General features: G+C 54.0%; 3 protein-coding genes across 29 annotated transcripts in view; 1 reads left to right on the top strand and 2 right to left on the bottom strand.

The window, feature by feature from the left end:
- Positions 1 to 57: 57 nt before the first annotated feature.
- On the bottom strand, positions 58 to 9106 carry SARS2 (seryl-tRNA synthetase 2, mitochondrial). 4 transcript variants are annotated; one of them, XR_015145948.1, is made up of 16 exons: positions 8814 to 9106; positions 6444 to 6539; positions 5647 to 5676; positions 4968 to 5108; positions 4832 to 4886; positions 4493 to 4556; positions 4145 to 4250; positions 3360 to 3407; positions 2791 to 2899; positions 2482 to 2527; positions 2305 to 2392; positions 2115 to 2224; positions 1009 to 1959; positions 814 to 906; positions 636 to 701; positions 58 to 536 (listed from the first exon to the last, which is right to left on the bottom strand). XR_015145948.1 is itself a non-coding variant. In XM_086352380.1 (16 exons), exons 1-16 carry the CDS (start codon positions 9078 to 9080, stop codon positions 393 to 395), a joined length of 1557 nt encoding a protein of 518 aa, XP_086208506.1. In that variant the 5' UTR covers positions 9081 to 9106; the 3' UTR covers positions 58 to 392. The 4 variants fall into 4 exon arrangements, 1 of the variants encoding a protein (XP_086208506.1); XR_015145949.1 differs by having other exon boundaries at positions 1009 to 1102; positions 2482 to 2589; XR_015145950.1 differs by having other exon boundaries at positions 2482 to 2589.
- Positions 9107 to 9286: 180 nt separating this feature from the next.
- MRPS12 (mitochondrial ribosomal protein S12) lies at positions 9287 to 11349 on the top strand. 4 transcript variants are annotated; one of them, XM_086352405.1, is made up of 3 exons: positions 9287 to 9407; positions 9832 to 9899; positions 10545 to 11349. In XM_086352405.1, coding segments are annotated over exons 1-3 (441 nt in total). In that variant the 5' UTR covers positions 9287 to 9405; the 3' UTR covers positions 10916 to 11349. The 4 variants fall into 4 exon arrangements, with proteins under 4 accessions (XP_086208531.1, XP_086208534.1, XP_086208535.1 ...); XM_086352408.1 differs by having other exon boundaries at positions 9287 to 9403; XM_086352409.1 differs by having other exon boundaries at positions 9287 to 9387.
- Positions 11350 to 12199: 850 nt separating this feature from the next.
- FBXO17 (F-box protein 17) overlaps positions 12200 to 18017 on the bottom strand; it is a 31897-nt gene continuing 26079 nt past the window's right edge. For 8 of the 21 annotated variants that reach the window (XM_086352391.1, XM_086352394.1, XM_086352390.1 and 5 more), the window contains exons 5-7: positions 16242 to 16337; positions 15577 to 15712; positions 12200 to 13513 (exon numbers count right to left, since the gene is read on the bottom strand). In XM_086352391.1, the coding sequence (XP_086208517.1) occupies positions 13370 to 13513; positions 15577 to 15712; positions 16242 to 16337 (376 nt within the window). In that variant the 3' untranslated portion in view covers positions 12200 to 13369. Of the gene's footprint in view, positions 13514 to 15576; positions 15800 to 16241; positions 16338 to 17432; positions 17554 to 17724; positions 17980 to 18017 lie in introns of those variants that run through there. The other 13 variants (XM_086352393.1, XM_086352387.1, XM_086352397.1 and 10 more) reach the window with 7 other exon arrangements.

Below are 18017 nucleotides of genomic sequence, written 5' to 3' on the forward strand. Positions count from 1 at the left end.
CCAGCATCCTGGCAAGTCGGCCAGGCCACCTCCCTCACTCACAGACCCACACAAGCCTTTGTTCTGACCATTTATTAGGGAACCTTCTCTTAATCACTGAGGGTGGGAAGAAGGAAGGAGGCATGGAGGCCTCCTCTCCCTCTCCTCTGCCCTCCCCCAGACCTCCAAGTCCCTTTGGAGGAACCACTGCTTCTCACTGCAGGCTGGGACCCCCAATGACAACAGGGTCTCTGACTGATCCCCAGGAACCCTGGAGTCCAGAGGCCCAGGTGGGGAGTGGACATGAAGAAGGTAGATGTCGGGACAGACTCAGGACACCAGGTCCCAGGGGCCCAGGGACCCCTAAGCTCCAGGAAGTGGTGACAACCCTACTGGCCAACAAGGATGAGTCCTCAGCTCGAGGCAGGCTGGCCCGGGAGCCTGGGCTTCTGGGGCTGGTTGGGGCCGATGTACTGGAGAGGCACGTGGGTGGGGGTGGTGATCCGATCGGTGCCGAGGTAGGGCTGGAGGGCAGGGGGCACGAGCACTGAGCCGTCCTGGGGAGAGAGCAGGCCTCAGGCGGCTGCCCAGCCGGCCTTCCAGCCTCCGGCCCCCGCCTCCCACCATGGGATCCTCCCGCCGCCCCCGCCCCTCACCTTCTGCTGATAGCTCTCCAGGAGGGCGATGAGGAGACGAGGGACAGCACAGCCCGTGGCATTCACCTGAGAGGAGGGGACACTCAGATCCAGGCTCCAGTGGGCCCAGGGGAGGGGCTGCAGTGGTGGGTCTCCGGCGTGGGGGTGCAGGGCAGGGCGGGCAAGGGTGTGGGCTCACCGTGTGTGCGAACTGCAGCTCCCCGGCCTCGGTCTGGAACATGATGTGTAGACGGCGGCTCTGGAAGTCCGTGCAGTTGGAAGCACTGGTGACCTGGGCGTGGGGGTTGGGGTGGGCTGAGACGATGGGCTGTGGGGAGCAGTGAGGGGGGGTCCTCTTTCCCACCCTGAGGGCCCCGCTGGACAGGGGGCTCACCTCACCGAACCGGCCTCGCCCTGGCATCCAGGCCTCAATGTCGAACTTGCGGTAGGCGGGCAGGCCCAGCTCCTGTGTGGGCATGTCCAGGACTCTGCAGCCCCGGAGAAAGACAGGGCAAAGGGCAGTGGGTGAGAGGTGGGGGGGTGGGGTGCAGTGGGAGGTGATGGAAGGGTAGGAAGCCCCAAAAGAGGGAAACGGAGGTAACAAAGAGATGACGGTGGCAAAGGGGACAAGATGGCCAAGACACCGGGCTGTTTGTTCACCAGGGCTCTTCTTCCTTCTATAGATAGCAACAGCACCCCCAGATTTCTGTAATGGGTCACTCAGAAAAAAGTCCACCCTCCTCAGCCTCTCCTGAAAATGTGTGACTGACAGGGTGAGCGAGGCGGTGGGGCTCGCGCCGTCCGGTCACCCCCTTAGAGGGAAGGGGTGTGCCCTCTCCCCAACCTCCCCTTCCCACTGGAAGGTAAAAAGCCGTCCTGGGGCTTCCCTGGTGGCTCAGTGGTTAAGAATCCACCTGCCAATGCAGGGAACATGGCTTCGGTCTCTGATCCAGGAAGATCTCACATGCTGTGGAGCAGCAGAGCACACGCGCCGCAACTACTGAGCCTGCGCTCTGGAGCCCGGGAGCTGCTACCACTGAACCCTCGCATTTCAACTATGGAAGCCTGAGCTTCCAGAGCCCATGCTCCACGAGAGAAGTCACTGCAAGGAGAAGCCCGCACACGGCCACTGGACAGCAGCTCCCGCTCACTGCGACTGGAGAAAAGCCCGCACAGCAGTGAAGAGCCAGCACCGCCAATAACAACAATAAGTAAACAAAACAGTATCTTAAAAAGCCATCTTGGACCAGGCAGATGAGACAGCACGCTAGGGTCGGGGAGTCACAGGAGGGAAGGGAGCTTGTCTTGACACTGGACTTGATAGATAGACATCCTATATACAATCCTAACACGGGCAAAAGGGGGCAGGGGAGAAAAGGCGGTGAGGGTTTTCAAGATGGGGGAGCACCCAGCCAGCCTTTCCCTCCTCCCCAACCCCTCACCCTCTGTCCCCGACCCCAGACCCCACCATCCATCTCAGCCCCTGGCCCCTCCCCGCACCGGAAGTGCAAGCCCAGCTCTGTCAAGATCTCCATCTGAAGGGACAGGAACTCCTCCAGCAGCTCTGAGCTCTGCTCCAGCCCGGGGCCTGTCACCCCAAACATCTCCACCTGGGGCAGGGTGAGGGGCACAGGAGTCAGGAGGCACTAGGCTGTTGGGGTGTCCCCGCCACAGTCCTAGCTATGCCAACCTTGGTGAAGTGGTGTACTCGATACAGCCCCCACGGCTCCTTCCCCGTGTCTGTTTCCGCCCGGTAGCAGGTACTGGAACAAACCATCCTGGCGGGGGGTGGGGTGGGTAAGTGGGGTCAGGGAGAGGACAGGGGATGTCACAGGTGGGGACAAGTTCTACAGGAACAAGGCATCACCTGATTGGCAGGTCCCTGAAGGCCACGGAGTGGTCCATGAAGTAGCCTGGGAGGAGAAGGGGACAGAAGGGGTCAGCCAGGGCCACCATCCATCCATCCACAGGAAACCTTTGTGGGAATTAGAAAAGGTGTCCCTTCTGGCAGACACAACCTCATGTCAGGACACGTGGCTGAACAACCTACACAACTGTACGCATAGGCCCTGGGCGTGCAGCCATCACCCCCGGGATGCTCCTGGCTGCCCCTTCCCTCCCGCGCCGAGGACCTGAGGGGCTCTCGCCCTGCTCTGGCCCCCAGGTGCACTCTCACCTGCAAGTCCTACCTCCGCTGTCCCGGCCAGGTTGAGGTCTTCAAAGCGGGAGGGGTCGATGTTGTAAATTTGGGATGGTTTGGCATTTGGTGTCATCCCACAGCCTTCCTGGGGAGGAGGCCAGAGGACAGGTAACCTCGGGGGGCCCCATTCTGTCATCATATCCCCTGCTCCTCCCCTGGAAGGAAGGGAAGCACCCTGCATGCATGTGCGTGCTCAGTCACTCAGCCATGCTGACTCCTTTGACCCCATGGACTGCCGCCCGCCAGGCTCCTCTGTCCACGGAATTTTCCAGGCAAGAAGACTGGAGGGAGTTGCCATTTCCTCCTCCAGGGGATTATCCTGACCCAGGGATCAAACCCACAGCTCCTGCATTGGCAGGCAGATTCTTTACCACTGAGCCGCCTGGGAAGCCCCAGATTCACCCTGAGTTCCCTATTATGACGCGACCCCTTCAACCCAACCCCAGGGCAGTTTCTTCAGTGGAGACAGGCTGGTCTTGCTGCCTGGGGCCCCCATAACATGGCCTGACACATGGCTGGGCATGGGGAACGGAGTCCTCACTTACAAACACAACTCCTCGGAGAAGGTCTGGCACCGTCATGGGGGTGAAGCCCTGGGAAGGGGTAGGGAAGGGGTGAGGAGCACAGCCAGGACCCCCACCAGACCCCAAGCTCAGGCCTGAAGAACGGACACTGCAGAGGGGACTAACAGCTCCCCCGTGTCACTCTGAAGCCCATTCCACTGGAGAGGACACTGAGGCAGGCCCGAGCAGTGGGCATGGAGCTGGCCCTGGGGTGCTGGGGCCCTGTCACTGGGGCCTCCCGATGTCCTCACTCAGGTTACCATACAGGGCAGTGGAGGTGTAGTTCTCCGTACAGATGTGACTGTGTCCCCCACCAGTGAACACCCTCTGTGACTCCCAGTGCCCTCAGGACAGTCCGGGTCCCTCACTGTGACCAGCGTCCCATTGGTCGCTGCATGACCAGCCCTCAGCCCTTGCCGACCCCCCCAGTTTCAGCAGACACTGTTCTTTCCCCAACACTCGCTGTCCACTGCAGGCAGGCAGTGAGGGCCAATGGTGACAGGTGCAGGCTCTCGGGCGAGCCCCACACGTGAGCCAGAGGTCCTGGACAGTTCCTCCCTCTCCAGGCCTCAATTTCTCCATCTCTAAAGGGGACAGTAACAGCACGCTCCTCTTAACGCTGCCCTAAGAATGAAGTATGCCAATGATACACATAAGCTCTGAAAACAGTGACTGGAGTAGAGGCACCCCCTCCTCTCCACCTTGAGCCTTTGGAGCTCAGCGTCGATGCCACCCCCTCCAGGCAGCCCTCCCATCCTGGCCCATACCCGGTGGATGAGCTTGTTGAGTGTGAAGTTGACCAGGCCGTGCTGCAGGAGGGCCCCAGCCCCGCGCAGGTAATAGGAGCGGTGGCCAGACACATGGGACAGGCGCCTGGGAGACAGATGGGCAGACAGGTGGGGGCCTGTAGGCCGGGGCTGGTGGGGGAAGAAGGGGGACTCTAGCACTCCGGGGCAGAGGCCCAGCTGCCAGGCGGGAGGCCGGTCATCAAACATTCATGCCGGGCGAGGCCCTGGTGGTTCCACATCCCATGCTGAGCCCAGTGAAGTGGAGCCGGCAGCCAGCTGCTGGGGTGGGGGGTTGCTGAATGGCAGGGTCTGGGAGGGGGGGCTCACTTCTGACGGATGATGTCGAGTTTCTCGGCTATTTCCAGGTGGCCCCGGGGTTGGAAGGAGAAAGCTGTATATGGATGAAAAGCAATGGGGTAAGAGGAGAAGAGACAGGGAACAGGGGATAGAGAGAAAGAGGATTAGAGAGACAGTGGGGGAAGAGGGAGGGAGAGAAAAGGAGAGAGAGGGGAGGAGAAAGAGCCAGACACACACACACACACACAGGAACACACACACACGAGACAGTGTGAGAAAGCCCAGGGCTCTACAGGCTCCGGCCACAGTCCCAGACCCCAGGAGCCCCCGCCCTCAGCCTGGGGTCCCCCAGCCTGGGCTATGGCCTACCTGGCTTGTCTCCAACCACATGGAGCACGCGGGCCTGGCTTTCGTCCCCGACAGGCTGTGGGAAACAGTGGGTGTCAGAGGGAAGGTGGCGCCGGACAGGGCCCTGGCCTCCCCTGCCGCCCGGCGAGGTGCTCACCACGTCTGGGTGGGTCTGGTTGGGCAGCCTCAGCGCCCGCAGGTAGAACTGCTCTTCGAGCTGGGCCTCCTTGGGGTAGAGGAGTGTGAGCTGCTTCCGGATCTCCCGGCCACGTGCCCGCAGACTCTGATATTGGGGGTCCTGGGAACGGGACACGTGGGGTCAGCCCAGGAGAGGGTGGGGTCCTGGCTAGGATAACCTCTGTGGTGGACTTTGTTGCTTCTTCTTCAGGCTCAACATCCTGAATTTCCTTTCAGGAACCTCCCCTCACCACCTCGTGGCACGTCCACAAGGACATGCCTCTGGCTTGGCCTACTAGAACATTCCATTGCTTGGCCAAAGTGATTGGCTTAAAGACAGGCACGTGATCCAAGACAAACTCATGACAATCAGCCCCAGGGCTTTGTCTGGAAGTATCAAGAAAATGGTCCTCTTTGCACCAGACCTTGTCTTCCGTGCCCTCAAGGGGAGAAAGCTGAACCAAATATGGAGGAGCCAGGAGCTGGATCCAGCTGTACCTGAAGCCAGGATTTTTATGAATCAACACAGCCTGTTGTTATTTTTCTTACTCTTACTTGAGTTACGTTTTCCATCACATACAATGGAGACTGTATGACTGATAATGGTTATCTGTGCTGCCCACCCCGATCAGGGACAGGATATCAACTCTCTGTAGTACCTGCTGCACTTGACTGTTGTCCTGGTTTACCTGGTAGAAAAGAGATGAGGAGGTGATTAGAGTGATGGAGTTGGGGATGAGGGGGAGGGGAAAGAGGGGTGAAAGGGTAGGGCTAGGGGATCTGAATTCCTTGCTCTGCCAGTGCCTGGCTGGACCCTCCTCCACCCTGTACCTCAGTTTCTCTATTAGTAAAACTGGGAGGAGGCAAGATAACATAACAGCAATCACACCCTGTAGCTCAGTTTAGTGCTGCCTCATGTCTAGCCATGGGCAGAGGACTCTCAGATGATCCTTTTTCTTCATAACCCCCACTATAAGGTTCGTATCAATGTGATTCCCATTTTGTTGATGAGAAAACTGAGACTCGGAATGGTAAAGTCTATGAGCATGCACATGGAGGCCTGACACCAATGGTCTTTGATGCTCGGAAACTTCTGTGTTCCTGAGCACCAGGGAATGCAGCAGAACTGGGTCTGAAAGTTGGGTGCCAACCAGAGTGTGCTCTTGGGCAAATCTCTTCCCCTCTCCAAGCCTTGGTATCCTGGTCTGTGAAATGGGCTGAGGGCAGGAGCTCCCCAGTCAGGCTGTTGCATGGTGTCCCCCAGATGATGAGCTAGGGACTTCCCTGGTGGTCCAGTGGTTAAGAATCAGCCCCAGGGATGCCTGGGCCCTGGACGGTTGTGGTGTGAGACGATGAATGTCCATATCCTTCAAACTCCTGAAACTGGGTTTCCCGTTACCTGTAGCCAGAGGCATCTTGCTGCCAGCCCCACACCTGCTCAGGACCCCGTGCTCACCACCAGGGCCCGCACTGCCTCTGTCACAGCCTCCTTCTCCTCCTCCAGGCTCCGGATCTGTTCCCGCAGCTGCCTCAGCTCCTGCCATGTCGAGATCTGGGATAAAATATACATAGAATTTTGCACATTAACTGTTTTTTAAGTGTACATTTCAGTGGCATTAAATACATTTATATTGTGCTAGCATCACAACTACCCATCTCCGGAACCACTGAACCTTCCCAAACTGAAACTGTACCCATTAGACATTCCTGCACCTGCCAACTACCATTCTATATTCCGTCTCTGTGGATTTGACTGAGACAAATCCAGAAGCCTCACAGAACTGGAATCACACAGTGCTTGCCCTTTTGCGACTGGCTTACTTCACCTAGCATAACGAATTTAAGATAAATCCATTTTGCAGTATGGGCTTCCCAGGTGGCTCAGTGCTAAAGAATCCACCTGCCAATGCAGGAGACACAGGGGTCGGGAAGATCCCCTGGAGGAGGAAATGGCAACCCACTCTAGTGTTCTTGCTGGAAAATCTCATGGACGGAGGAGGCTGGCAGGCTACAGTCCATGGAGTTGCAAAGAGGCAGACATGACTGATCAGCTGAGCACTCACATTGTAGCATGTGTCGGAATTTCCTTCCTTTTTAAGGCTGAATGTTATTCCATTGCAAGTATTTACCACATTTTCTTACAAGATTCTTTTTGATGTGGACCATTTTTAAAGTCTTTATTGTACTGGTCACAGTATTGCTTCTGTTTCACGTTTTGGTTTTTGGCCTCAGTGCTCGTGGGGTCTTAGGTTCCTGGCCAGGGATCGAACCTGCATCCCCTGCTTTGGACCATGAAGTCTTAACCACTGGATTACCAGGCAAGTCCCTACCACATTTTCTCTATCCATTCATTGATTAGTGGACACTTGGGTTACTTCCACCTTTTGGCCACTGTGAATAATGCTGCTATAAACACGAACATACAGGTAGGTATCTGTTTGAGTCCCTGCTTTTCTTTTTTTTTTTTTGGGGGGGGGTATGTACTCAGAAGTGGGATTGCTGGATTACATAGTAATTCTATGTTTAATTTTTTGAGGAACTGCCATATGTTTGTTTCTTTTTAAATTAGCTTCTCTGAGCCTTAGTTTCCCCTCTGTTAAAATTGTGGATATAATGGCACCCGTCTCATAGGGTTGCTGTGAAACTTAAAGGGGACTCATCTGCATAAAGCACTTATACTAGATTGGATGTATGGGTGGCGGGGGGCGGTCCAAGAGAGGGCTGGGAGGATTTGGGGTCCCCATCACCCCCAGCATTTCAACAGGGTCTAGAAATATGGCAATTCCAGTCCTAGCTCACCAGCATGTAGTATTATGTATGTGCTGGCCTTATGAGTAGTAGCACAGTATGAATGTGTGTGTTAGTTGCTTAGTCGTGTCCAACTCTTTGCGATGCTATGGACTGTAGCCCACCAGGCTCTTCTGCCCTTTTCCAGGGAATCTTCCCGACCTAGGGATCAAGCCTGGGTCTCCTGCATTACAGGCAGATTCTTTACCGTCTGAACCACCAGGGAAGCCCAATAATATGATTATTAATATTCACTGCCTTATTCTCAACATCAGGTACAGAACATACGCACTCCCTAAATATGTTCAAAAACACATTTGTTCATAAAATAACACTACTTAACTGCCTGATCGGAGAAGGCAATGGCACTCCTCTCCAGTAGTCTTGCCTGGAAAATCCCATGGACGGAGGAGCCTGGTAGGCTGCAGTCCATGGGGTCGCTAAGAGTCGGACACGACTGAGCGACCTCACTTTCACTTTCATGCATTGGAGAAGGAAATGGCAACTCACTCGAGTGCTCTTGCCTGGAGAATCCCAGGGACGGGGGAGCCTGGTGGGCTTCCGTCTATGGGGTCACACAGAGTCGGACACGACTGAAGCGACTTACCAGTAGCAGCAGCAACTGCCTGATACTTGTGGGGTAAGTGCATAACTCTTCCTCTCACTCCCCAAAGGCAAGGGTCTCCCCTTACCCACTGATTCATATCTCTGTTCCCCGTTTTCCTTTGTGGCTTTACCATAAGCCTGGCAAGAGGTCTGAGCACAAAGGACGCGGGAAGACAGTAAGTTCCCAGCACGCTTTATGGACTAGGAGCATCATGCCTATATGGACAGTAGGGCCTTAGCACTCCGTGGTATCTGACACGTACCTAGGTGCCAGGCACAACACATTGGCTAAACTGGGAAGGAATTAAAATTCTTGCGATCAGAACGCCCCCTGCGGGACAGAATCTTGTAAGCCCATTTCGTCCGTAAAGCGAACAGCCAATAGGCAAAGCGGACCGGCCCCGCGGTGGTTGGGCCGCGCAAGCGCACTCACGATGCCGGGCAGATCCTTAGACCGCAACTCCCCCTTGCGGAGATCCAGCGCGCGCGCGGCATCTTCCGGGTATGCGCACAGTGATTCCATATCCAGCAGAGGGAGCGCGCTGTAGCCCTCACGCGCGTGTTCGTACAGGAGGTTCCGGTCCTGTCTCTCCGTAGCGAAACTTCTCTTGAAGCTCTGGTTACAGACACAGCCTCCTCGAAGCCGCAGGCCCCGACCAGCTACTAGAGGACCCAAGCGCCGCACCATGGACGCAGCCATCTTGGAAGGCGGACAAGGAGTCACGCACCCCCCTCGTCCCGCCCACTACTCATTTAGACCAATTACAAAGCTGCTGTTCTGCTCGAGACTAGCCAATCAGACCCTGGGAGGGGTGAAGCCCTTCTATGCCTCAAAAAAACACAATTCAATGAGAACAGTTGCCCGAGATTGACACTATCGTTGTCCAATCGTTCTCTGTTCCCCGCAGATCGAGCTAGAGATCGGTTTCGGCGTGTCGGCGGACCGGGCTAGGGTCGGTAAAGTCTACAGAGCTCGAGTTCTCCAAACCTCCGGGGTCTCCCCTCAGGTTCCCGTTTTATTCTGTATGTGAGCAGAGACTGTTGGCTCCCCGAGAGCTTATTCAGTGCAAGCCTAAACTTACGGAGGGACTTTCTCTTAGCAGCGTTAGGGGTTGCGGTTATACGGTAGAGGAAATTGCTTAGATTTGACCGGAAGGCTAAATAGGGAGGGTGGGGGAGAATTGGGGCTTCCATTGTGGCTCAGCTGGTAAAGAATCCGCCTGCAGTGTGGGGCACCTGGGTTCGATCTTTGGGTTTGGAAGATCCCCTGGAGAAGGGAAAGGCTGCCCACTCCAGTATTCTGGCGTGGAGAATTCCATGACCTGTATAGTCCATGGGGTCACAAAGAGTCGGACACGACTGAGTGACTTTCATTTCACTAAATAGGGAGAGTTGGGGAGAATTTGGACCCTACCCCAATGAAGGCCACTTTATCTTATCGCCTTATACAGGGACTCTGCAGGCGGTGGGATGTCTTGGTCCGGCCTTCTCCGTGGCCTTAGCATGTCCCTAAATTATGGTAAGTGGGGGGCTTGGGGTTCCTCTGGGTGGGAATTTGGCTCTTCATCGGACTGAGATGGAGCCATAGGGAGGCTCTGAGCAGGGGAGGAATGTATCTGACCCAGTGTCCACAGGGTACCTCTGGCTGCATGTGGGGAGCAGACAGTAGAAATAGGGAGACCTGGGAGGAGGAGGACAGGAGAGTCCAGTGAGAATCAAGGGTAGACAGGACCAGGGTGGATGCTGTGGAGGAGGAAGGGGATTCCGATCAGTTGTGAAGTCTCAGTTGACAGAATCTGCTCATGGGGATGGAAGTGGGGTGACAGGGGGAGTGACACGGCCCAGAGACCAGCCTCCCGTCCACCTCATAGGGTGGCTGTGGGGCGGTGTGTGTTAATGTAGATACGAGGCATAGAACAGTACAGGACACAGTGGAAACCTGTAAGTTAATTCTTACGAAATGCTTAAAAAAGAACCCGACACATGGTGATTGCTCCATAAATGTTATTAATATTACTCTCAGCCATGAGTACCCCCAGCCATAAACAAATATAGCCCTGGGAAGTACTTGGAACGGTGCCTCAAACAAAAGAGCGAGTGGCTGATGCTGTTATCTGTTCGCTGGGATAATAATCTCTCTTCCGCCCTCCTGGTGTCTCTCCAGGCCTAGCCCTGGCCCCCCGGCCTTGGGGCACGCGTCCCATGGCCACCCTGAACCAGCTACACCGTCGGGGCCCCCCGAAGTTTCTGCCTTCGAAACCAGGCCCGACGGAGGGCCGGCCACAGCTGAAGGGCGTGGTCCTGCGCACCTTTATCCGCAAGCCCAAGAAGCCCAACTCAGCCAACCGCAAGTGTTGCCGCGTGAGGCTCAGCACTGGCCGGGAGGCCGTCTGCTTCATCCCTGGAGAGGGCCACAACCTGCAGGAGCACCACGTGGTCCTCGTACAGGGCGGCCGCACGCAGGACCTGCCGGGTGTCAAGCTCAAGGTCGTGCGCGGCAAGTACGACTGTGGCCACGTGCAGAAGAAGAAGTGACTGTGGGGACCCGGTGGGTGGATCATCACGCAGAACTTTCTTTCCCTTGGTGCACCTGCAGTGCCCTGAGGAAGCAAGTCCAGCTCTAGAAGTAGCTGGTCTGGGTTCAAAGCCCAGCCCAGTGGACCCTTAACCCATAGGGGTCCTGGGCGCCCCTCTCCCAACACCGTTGGCTTCCATGCTGGCTCCAACAACCTCTTCTGCTGGGACAAGACTCTGTACTGCCATCTTCTGGGGAGGGGTTGCAATAAAGACCCCAGCCCCCAAGGTTTGTGACCTGAACCCTCTTGTGTGGTATTCACCCTCTTTGTGGTCTTGGCAACTGGACATCCCCCCGGCCTCAATTTCCTTCACCAGAAAAAAAATAACTCCGCTCACAGTATCCCCTCTGTTGGATTTGGTGACGATTAAACCAGATGCTTTTACGTGTATAATAGCACGTGCAGTGACTGCTGTTACAAGCTTTGGAATCAGGTGGGCAGCGCTGAGGTCCAGTTCCCCTTCCTTCAGGCCAAGGGCCTGGACATGAAAGCCCTCCTGTCAAGCTTCCTCATCTGAAAAGTGCCAGTAATTGTAACATTGGCAGCAAAAGGGTGTTGCTGGGATTGGTTGGCGTGCATGGCTCTGCTCAGACACACACACCTGTGTTCAAATCCTACCTCCTCTGCCTCTTCCTTGCTCTGTGACTGTGGGTATATTTGTTCCCCACTCTGGCTCCATTTCCATGGCACTGAGAGTGATGCGGACCTCACCCAATCACGTGCTTGGCCAGGTTAGAGTTTTTTTTCTCTCTTTTTTGGCCACACTGCGCTGCATGTGGGATCTTAATTCTTCTACCAAGGATTGAACTCTCTCCCCTTGGACTGGAAGTGCAGCGTCTTGCCCACTGGACCACTGGGGAAGTCCCGTGGTTTTAAGATTTGGGAGCTGAGCATATATCATTGGGCTCTGGAGCCCAACGTCTGGTTCAAGTCTGGCTTCCCCTACTTCCTGGCCAGGTGACCCTGGGCAGGCCTTTTAAACTCTGAACCTGTTTCCTTCTGGACCAAATGGCAGTGACAATGGGGTACCTCCCTGAGAACTGCTGGGAGAACAGCTGAGAACTGGCAGGGGAGCTGTTGGCTGAGTCCTGGTGACCTATCTGTGTTCTTGAAACTCACCCACTTCTTGCATGGCACTTAGCACCCCTGAGGTTCTCACTATTGGAAATAACCCACATGGCCTTTTAGGGTCAGAGCTGGGGGCAGACAAGCACATCAGTTACAGATAAAATCCCCCATCAGCTCACACTCTGCACCAATTTTTTATTAAGCTGGCTTGTCAGCTGCACTCAGCTAGGGAAACTGGGAGACATCAGGGGAGCGTTGCTCCCGGAGTCCTTCTCCAAGTGGGCTCAGGTGTGGAGAAAAGGAGGCTGTCGTCTTGGCAGAAGGAGGGGCTGCCCGACACAGGGCCAGGAGGTGGGGGTAGAGGATACAGTTTGGGGGTCAGTGCAGACTGGGCGTTAGGAATTCTGAAAGAAATGGCACCTGTATGGCTCAGAGGAGAGGAGCTGTTGGGTGTGGTGCTGGAGGAGCTTGCATGGGCCCCACTACCGAGTCCCAGAGATTACCGCAAACGAGAGGATGGGTTCCCTTTGAGGCCCCTGTTGGTCCCCCCGAGGACAACTCTGCTCCCTGCCAGCAATTGCCTTAACCCCAAAATATGCTGACAAGAGTCCTTGTCCAGGATTGTTAGCAGCATTCCTCTATTTTTAACCTGGGTTTGGCCTTTGCTTTTTGACTCAGTGGGTTCGATCCCTGGGTTGGGAAGATCCTCTGGAGAAGGGAAAGGCAATCCACTCCAGTATTCTTACCTGGAGAATCCTATGGATGGAGAAGCCTGGTGGGCTACAGTCCATGGGGTCACAAAGACTTGGACACGACTGAGCAACTAACACATCAACTGATGGGATTTCCCTGGTGGCTCTGTCACTAAAGAATCCACCTGCCAGTGCAGGAGATGTGGGTTTGATCCCTGGGTCAGGAAGATGGCCTGGAGAAGGAAATGGCAATCCACTCCAGTATTCTTGCCTGGGAAATCCCATAGACAGAGGAGCCTGGTGGGCTACAGTCCAAGGGGTCACAAGAATTGGACACGACTTGGTGACTAAACCAGCATCAACTGATCAGCACACATGTGAGAAAGAAATTTACAAGTACAGTACAGGTCTCTGAGTTACTCTTTGACACTGCCCTGGGGGAGCAAGTGACCAGCCCGGTTGGATCCCTGGTTTCTTGGTTGAAGCAGCAGCAAGTGGGGTTCACTGGAAGAGTGCCAGGAACAGGCCACACAGGACCTCCCCCGACCCTTCCACAGGCATCCTCTGGCTCCTGGCTGCAAAAGCCGCCCTTGATTGACGTTAGTGTCCGGCAGATGGCAGTCTGTCCTGGAAGGCTGGGTCAGGCTGGTTAGCTAGGACAGGCGGATCCTGACCCTCACACTGGAGTGGGTCACAAGGGTGCCGTAGTGCCCCACCCAGGAACGCGTGTCTCTTCCATACTGCTCAAAAGACACGTAGCGGATACCCTTGCCAAAGTTGGTAAAGACGTGGGAGACCTGCGTAGGGAAGGAGAGGGAGGGAGTGAGGCTCCAGGGGCTCCTCTTCCTCCGCCTCCTTGACATATCGTCTCCATCACCTGACCCTGCTCCAGGCACTGGGGATATCGCAATGAAGAAAGCAGCCCAAAGAGCTCATCCTGGGACTTCCTTCTAGTCCAGTGGTTGAGAATCTGCCTGCCAAGGCAGAGGACATAGGTTCGAGCCCAGGTCCGGGAAGATCCCACATGCCCTGGAGCAACTAAGCCCGTGTGCTGCTGCTGCTGAACCCACAAACCCTAAAGCCTGTGCTCTGCAGCAAAAGAAGCCACCGCTGTGAGAAGTCTATGCACTGTAACTGGAGAGTAACCCCCGCTTGCTGTAACTAGAGAACAGCCTTCATGCAGCAATGAAGACCCATTGCTGCCAAAAATAAATAAATCTTTTCCTGGTGAAGCTGAGAGTCTAGATTCTGACGCTGAAGACAGAGGGGGGGAAAGGGTGGAGGAAATTCTGCAAGTGGGTGGGGTTGTAATATGAGTAAGCAAGGGCTGCGCTGAGATGACATTTGAGCAGAGACCTAGTGGAGGTGGGGATCTGGAGGAAGAGTGGTCCAGACAGAGGAACAGTGCAAAAGCCCTGAGGTGGCCGCGTGCCGCAAGCAGAGTGAGAGAAGTAGGAAAGGGTGTCAAGGAGGCAGTGGGCAGAGCACGTGGGGCATTTGAGATGGGCCCCAGAAGAACTTCGGCTTCTGGCTTTTAATTTTTTGAGGCTATGCCACTGGGCTTGTGGGATCTTAGTTCCCCCACCAGGGATGGAACTTCCGCCTCCTGTAGTGGAAGCAGAGTCTTAACCACAGGGAAGTCCCTTGCTTCTGGCTTTTTTGGTAATTTTTTAAATTGAGCTGAAATTCAAATTCACCTAACATACCATTTAAGACTACAATTCAGTGTATTTTTTTTTTTTTTGCACATTTGTAATATTATGCAACCATCAGCACTATCTAAATCTAGAACATTTCATCACCCTAGGAAAAAACCTCAAATCCATTAGCTGTCATTTCCAATTCCTCCCTCCCTCTGTCCTCTGGCAACCACTAATCTATCTGCTTTTTGTCTCTATGTTGTTCAGTCACTAAGTCATGTCTGACTCTTTGCAACCCAATGGATTGCAGCATGTCAGGCTTTCCTGTCCTTAACTATCTCCTGGAGTTCGTTGAACTCATGTCCATTGACTTGGTGATGCCATCCAACCCTCTCATCCTTTGTCGCCCCTTTCTCCTCCTGCCCTCAGTCTTTTCCAGCATCAGTCTTTTCCAGTGAGTTGGCTCTTTGCATGTGTCTCTAGGGCTTTGCTTATTCTGGAAATTTCATATAAATGTTATCATACAATATGTGGCCTCTTTCATTTAGCACAATGTTTTCATGGGTCACCCATGTTGAGGTGTGAATCTGTACTTCACTCCTTTTTATAACTGCATGATAGGATATTGGCTTTTGTTCTGAGATGTAGCCGTGGGACGGTTACAGGCAGGTGAAATCTGTGGTCTGATTTTTTTTTTTTATTCACTTTTTAATAGCTTTCTAGATGCTGAGTCTGTGTGTTGGGTTGGGATTGGAGGGAGAAGATCAGGAATTGAACCAGAAGACCAAAGGTTACTTTGATAAGTGAGGTATGATGACCGTGACAGCTTAGGCTCAGGAGCCACTGTGGCTTTGAATCAAGCCCTGCATGCTTTAGGGTGAGTTTGGGTGTCACTTCCGTCCCTTAGTTTTCCCAACTCTAGAATGGGGAAGGAGCAAGGATTTTGGTTCACCACTGTATTCCAAGCAACTACAGCAGTGCCCAGTACACAGTAGGTGCTCAATAAATGTCTATTGAATAACTAGGTCATTGTGCTAATGAAATAAATTAATGGGTAAAACTTTTGGACAGGCCTATAATAAGGGCTTAATAATTGTTAGCTGTTGTTATTATAGATACAGATGGTGGTGCTGAGAGCTGAGAACCGAATTTGAGCAGGGTGAGAAGTGGATGTGCCCCTGGACAGGTCAAGGGTGGTGTGGAAGGCGGTCTGGACCCACCTGTCGGCAGCCTCTTTCAGTCCACTGAAGGACTGGGTTGGGTGAGGCCGAGAACTTGACCACTTCATTTTCATACACGTCCAGGAGGCGGACCCGAAGCCGGTAGATGCAGCCGCAGTTCTCCCGGGCACCCCACCTGCCAGGTGGTGGTGAGCCTTCACGTCTCCGCTACCCACTTAGGTCTCTGGCCTCCAGGAACTTTGATGATGCCAGGCCTGAGAACCTAGGGGGAGGAGACTAGGTGCCCCTGAGGGGGAGCCAAAGCCTGGAGGAGGAGCCTGGGTGTTCCTGGGGTGGGGCCAGAGCTTGGGGCAGGAGCCTGGGTGTTCCAGGGTGGAGCCAAAACTTGGGGGAGGAGCCTGGGTGTTCTTGAAGTGGGGCCAGAGTCTGGGGGAGGAGTCTGAGTGTTCTTGGGGTGGAGCCAGAGCTGGGGGAGGAGCCTGGATGTTCCTAGGGTGGAGCCAGAGCCTGGGCTCGCTAAAGGTCCGTCCCTGCCTGGCTCTGCTACTATGAGAGCAGAGCTTCCCTTCTTTCAGCCTCACTATGAAGGGGACACAGTAGCAGTGCCAGCCCATGGGAGTGACAGGGTGTGAAATGAGCCCCTTCTGTAGACCTACCACCTCCACCGGGGTGGCGGTGCGGGCAGGTTGCCACTCTTCACTCACCAGTCGGCCACACAGATCTCGATTTGGGCGCTGTCGAGCAGCTCCTGCCACACCCCTTCCATCACCAAGTCCACAAGCTGCCTCTTAAAGCACCATCTAGGAAGAGGGGGATAATGCGGGGTGGAGGGCCAAGAGTTCCATCATTCAAATCACAGCCCAGAAATCACCTCCTCCTGGAAGCCTCCCCTGACTATCCTGTCTGAAGCGGCCCCTTAGGGCTGCTCTACCAGACAAGACGTATAATGGGCTGTGGGCATCCCTGTTGGCCTCTCAGATTCCCCTCCATCATTCACTCCGCTGTGGCACCAGGAGGCTGGACCGTATGCAGGCTTGCCCCTTATATTTGTGGGGACCAGAACATGAAAGCAAATAGAGGCACACCATAGTAGACATCTGAGCGAGAGTTCTGAGGTCTCCTCACGATCCAAGAGGCCCCCCGTCTAAGATTGTGCTGCCTGTATGGAAGGGTCTCCCTTCCCCTCTACTTCCTGTTGGGTCAGTCAGTGGGAAGCTTTAGCAGCAGATAGAAGGGAGAAGGCCATGGCACCCCACTCCAGTATTTATGCCTGGAAAATCTCATGGCTGGAGAAGCCTGGTAGGCTGCAGTGCATGGGGTCACTAGAGTCGGACAAGACTGAGCGATTTCACTTTCACTTTTCACTTTCATGCATTGGAGAAGGAAATGGCAACCCACTCCAGTGTTCTTGCCTGGAGAATCCCAGGGACGGGGAAGCCTGGTGGGCCGCCGTCTATGGGGTCGAAAAGAGTCGGACACGACTGAAGCGACTTAGCAGCAGCAGCAGAAGGGAGAAGAGAGTGGAATCAGGGTATTTATCCTCCTGGCTCCCTCCCAAGGGATCATAGTGGGGCTTTGTGTCTCTCCAAGAAAGGACCCTCTCCACAGTGCCCTCTCCTCCCAGCTTTCTCTGTCATCATGTTTCAATAACTGTTTTCTCCCTTACCCCTGCCAGGCCTAGGGGTAATAACGTCCCTTCCCCCTAGCCTAGGGTCCTGCAGTATCTCTTGTGTTCTGCCTGTACCTTTGTAAATAGTCCTTCTTGAATTTCAATGTGCCATAATAACAGAAATAGTGATTTATCATGAGAACTGATAAACTGACCTGAACAGAGTGCTCAAGGACACACCTAGCTATGTATGGGAACTTCATAAATGATGGAGGTGGCGCTGACATTCCATGGTGAAAGGAAGGATTCTTTAGTACATGGTGTTGGGAAAACTGGCTCAGTATATAGAGGGAAAAACAAAAAACTGTATCCTTACCGAACATCACATTCAAAGGTGGATTAAAGATCTAAATGTAAAAGATAAAACTATGAGGTTACTAGAAAAGAGCAGAAGTGAACACTGTTAGGATCTAAGGGGAGGGAAGGATTTTTTAAACAAAATTTCAAAAACAAATTCTAAAGCAAAAAGATGAATTTGATCATATGAAAATAACAAAGAATACCATGGACACACTTACTTCATATGGTAGAGTGGGAGATTTCTGTAAAGTCCAGGATGGACAAACAACTGACATCTAGAATATATAGGAATTCTTGTATATCAACGAGAATAAGACATCAACCTTAATAAAAATATGAACAGGCAGGGACTTCCCTGGTGGTCCAGTGGCTAAGACTCCATGCTCCCAGTGCAGGGGGCCTGGGTTCCATCCCTGGTCAGGGAACTAGATCCCACATGCTGCAACTGAGAGTTTGTATGCCGCAACTAAGACCTGATGCAGCCAAATAAATAAAGTAAGTGGTAAAAATA

This window comes from Bos grunniens, chromosome 18 (assembly GCF_055505025.1).
Source record: "Bos grunniens cultivar Pamir isolate PY7600 chromosome 18, Bosgru_T2T1.0, whole genome shotgun sequence".
Taxonomy (NCBI): Eukaryota; Metazoa; Chordata; class Mammalia; order Artiodactyla; family Bovidae; genus Bos; species Bos grunniens.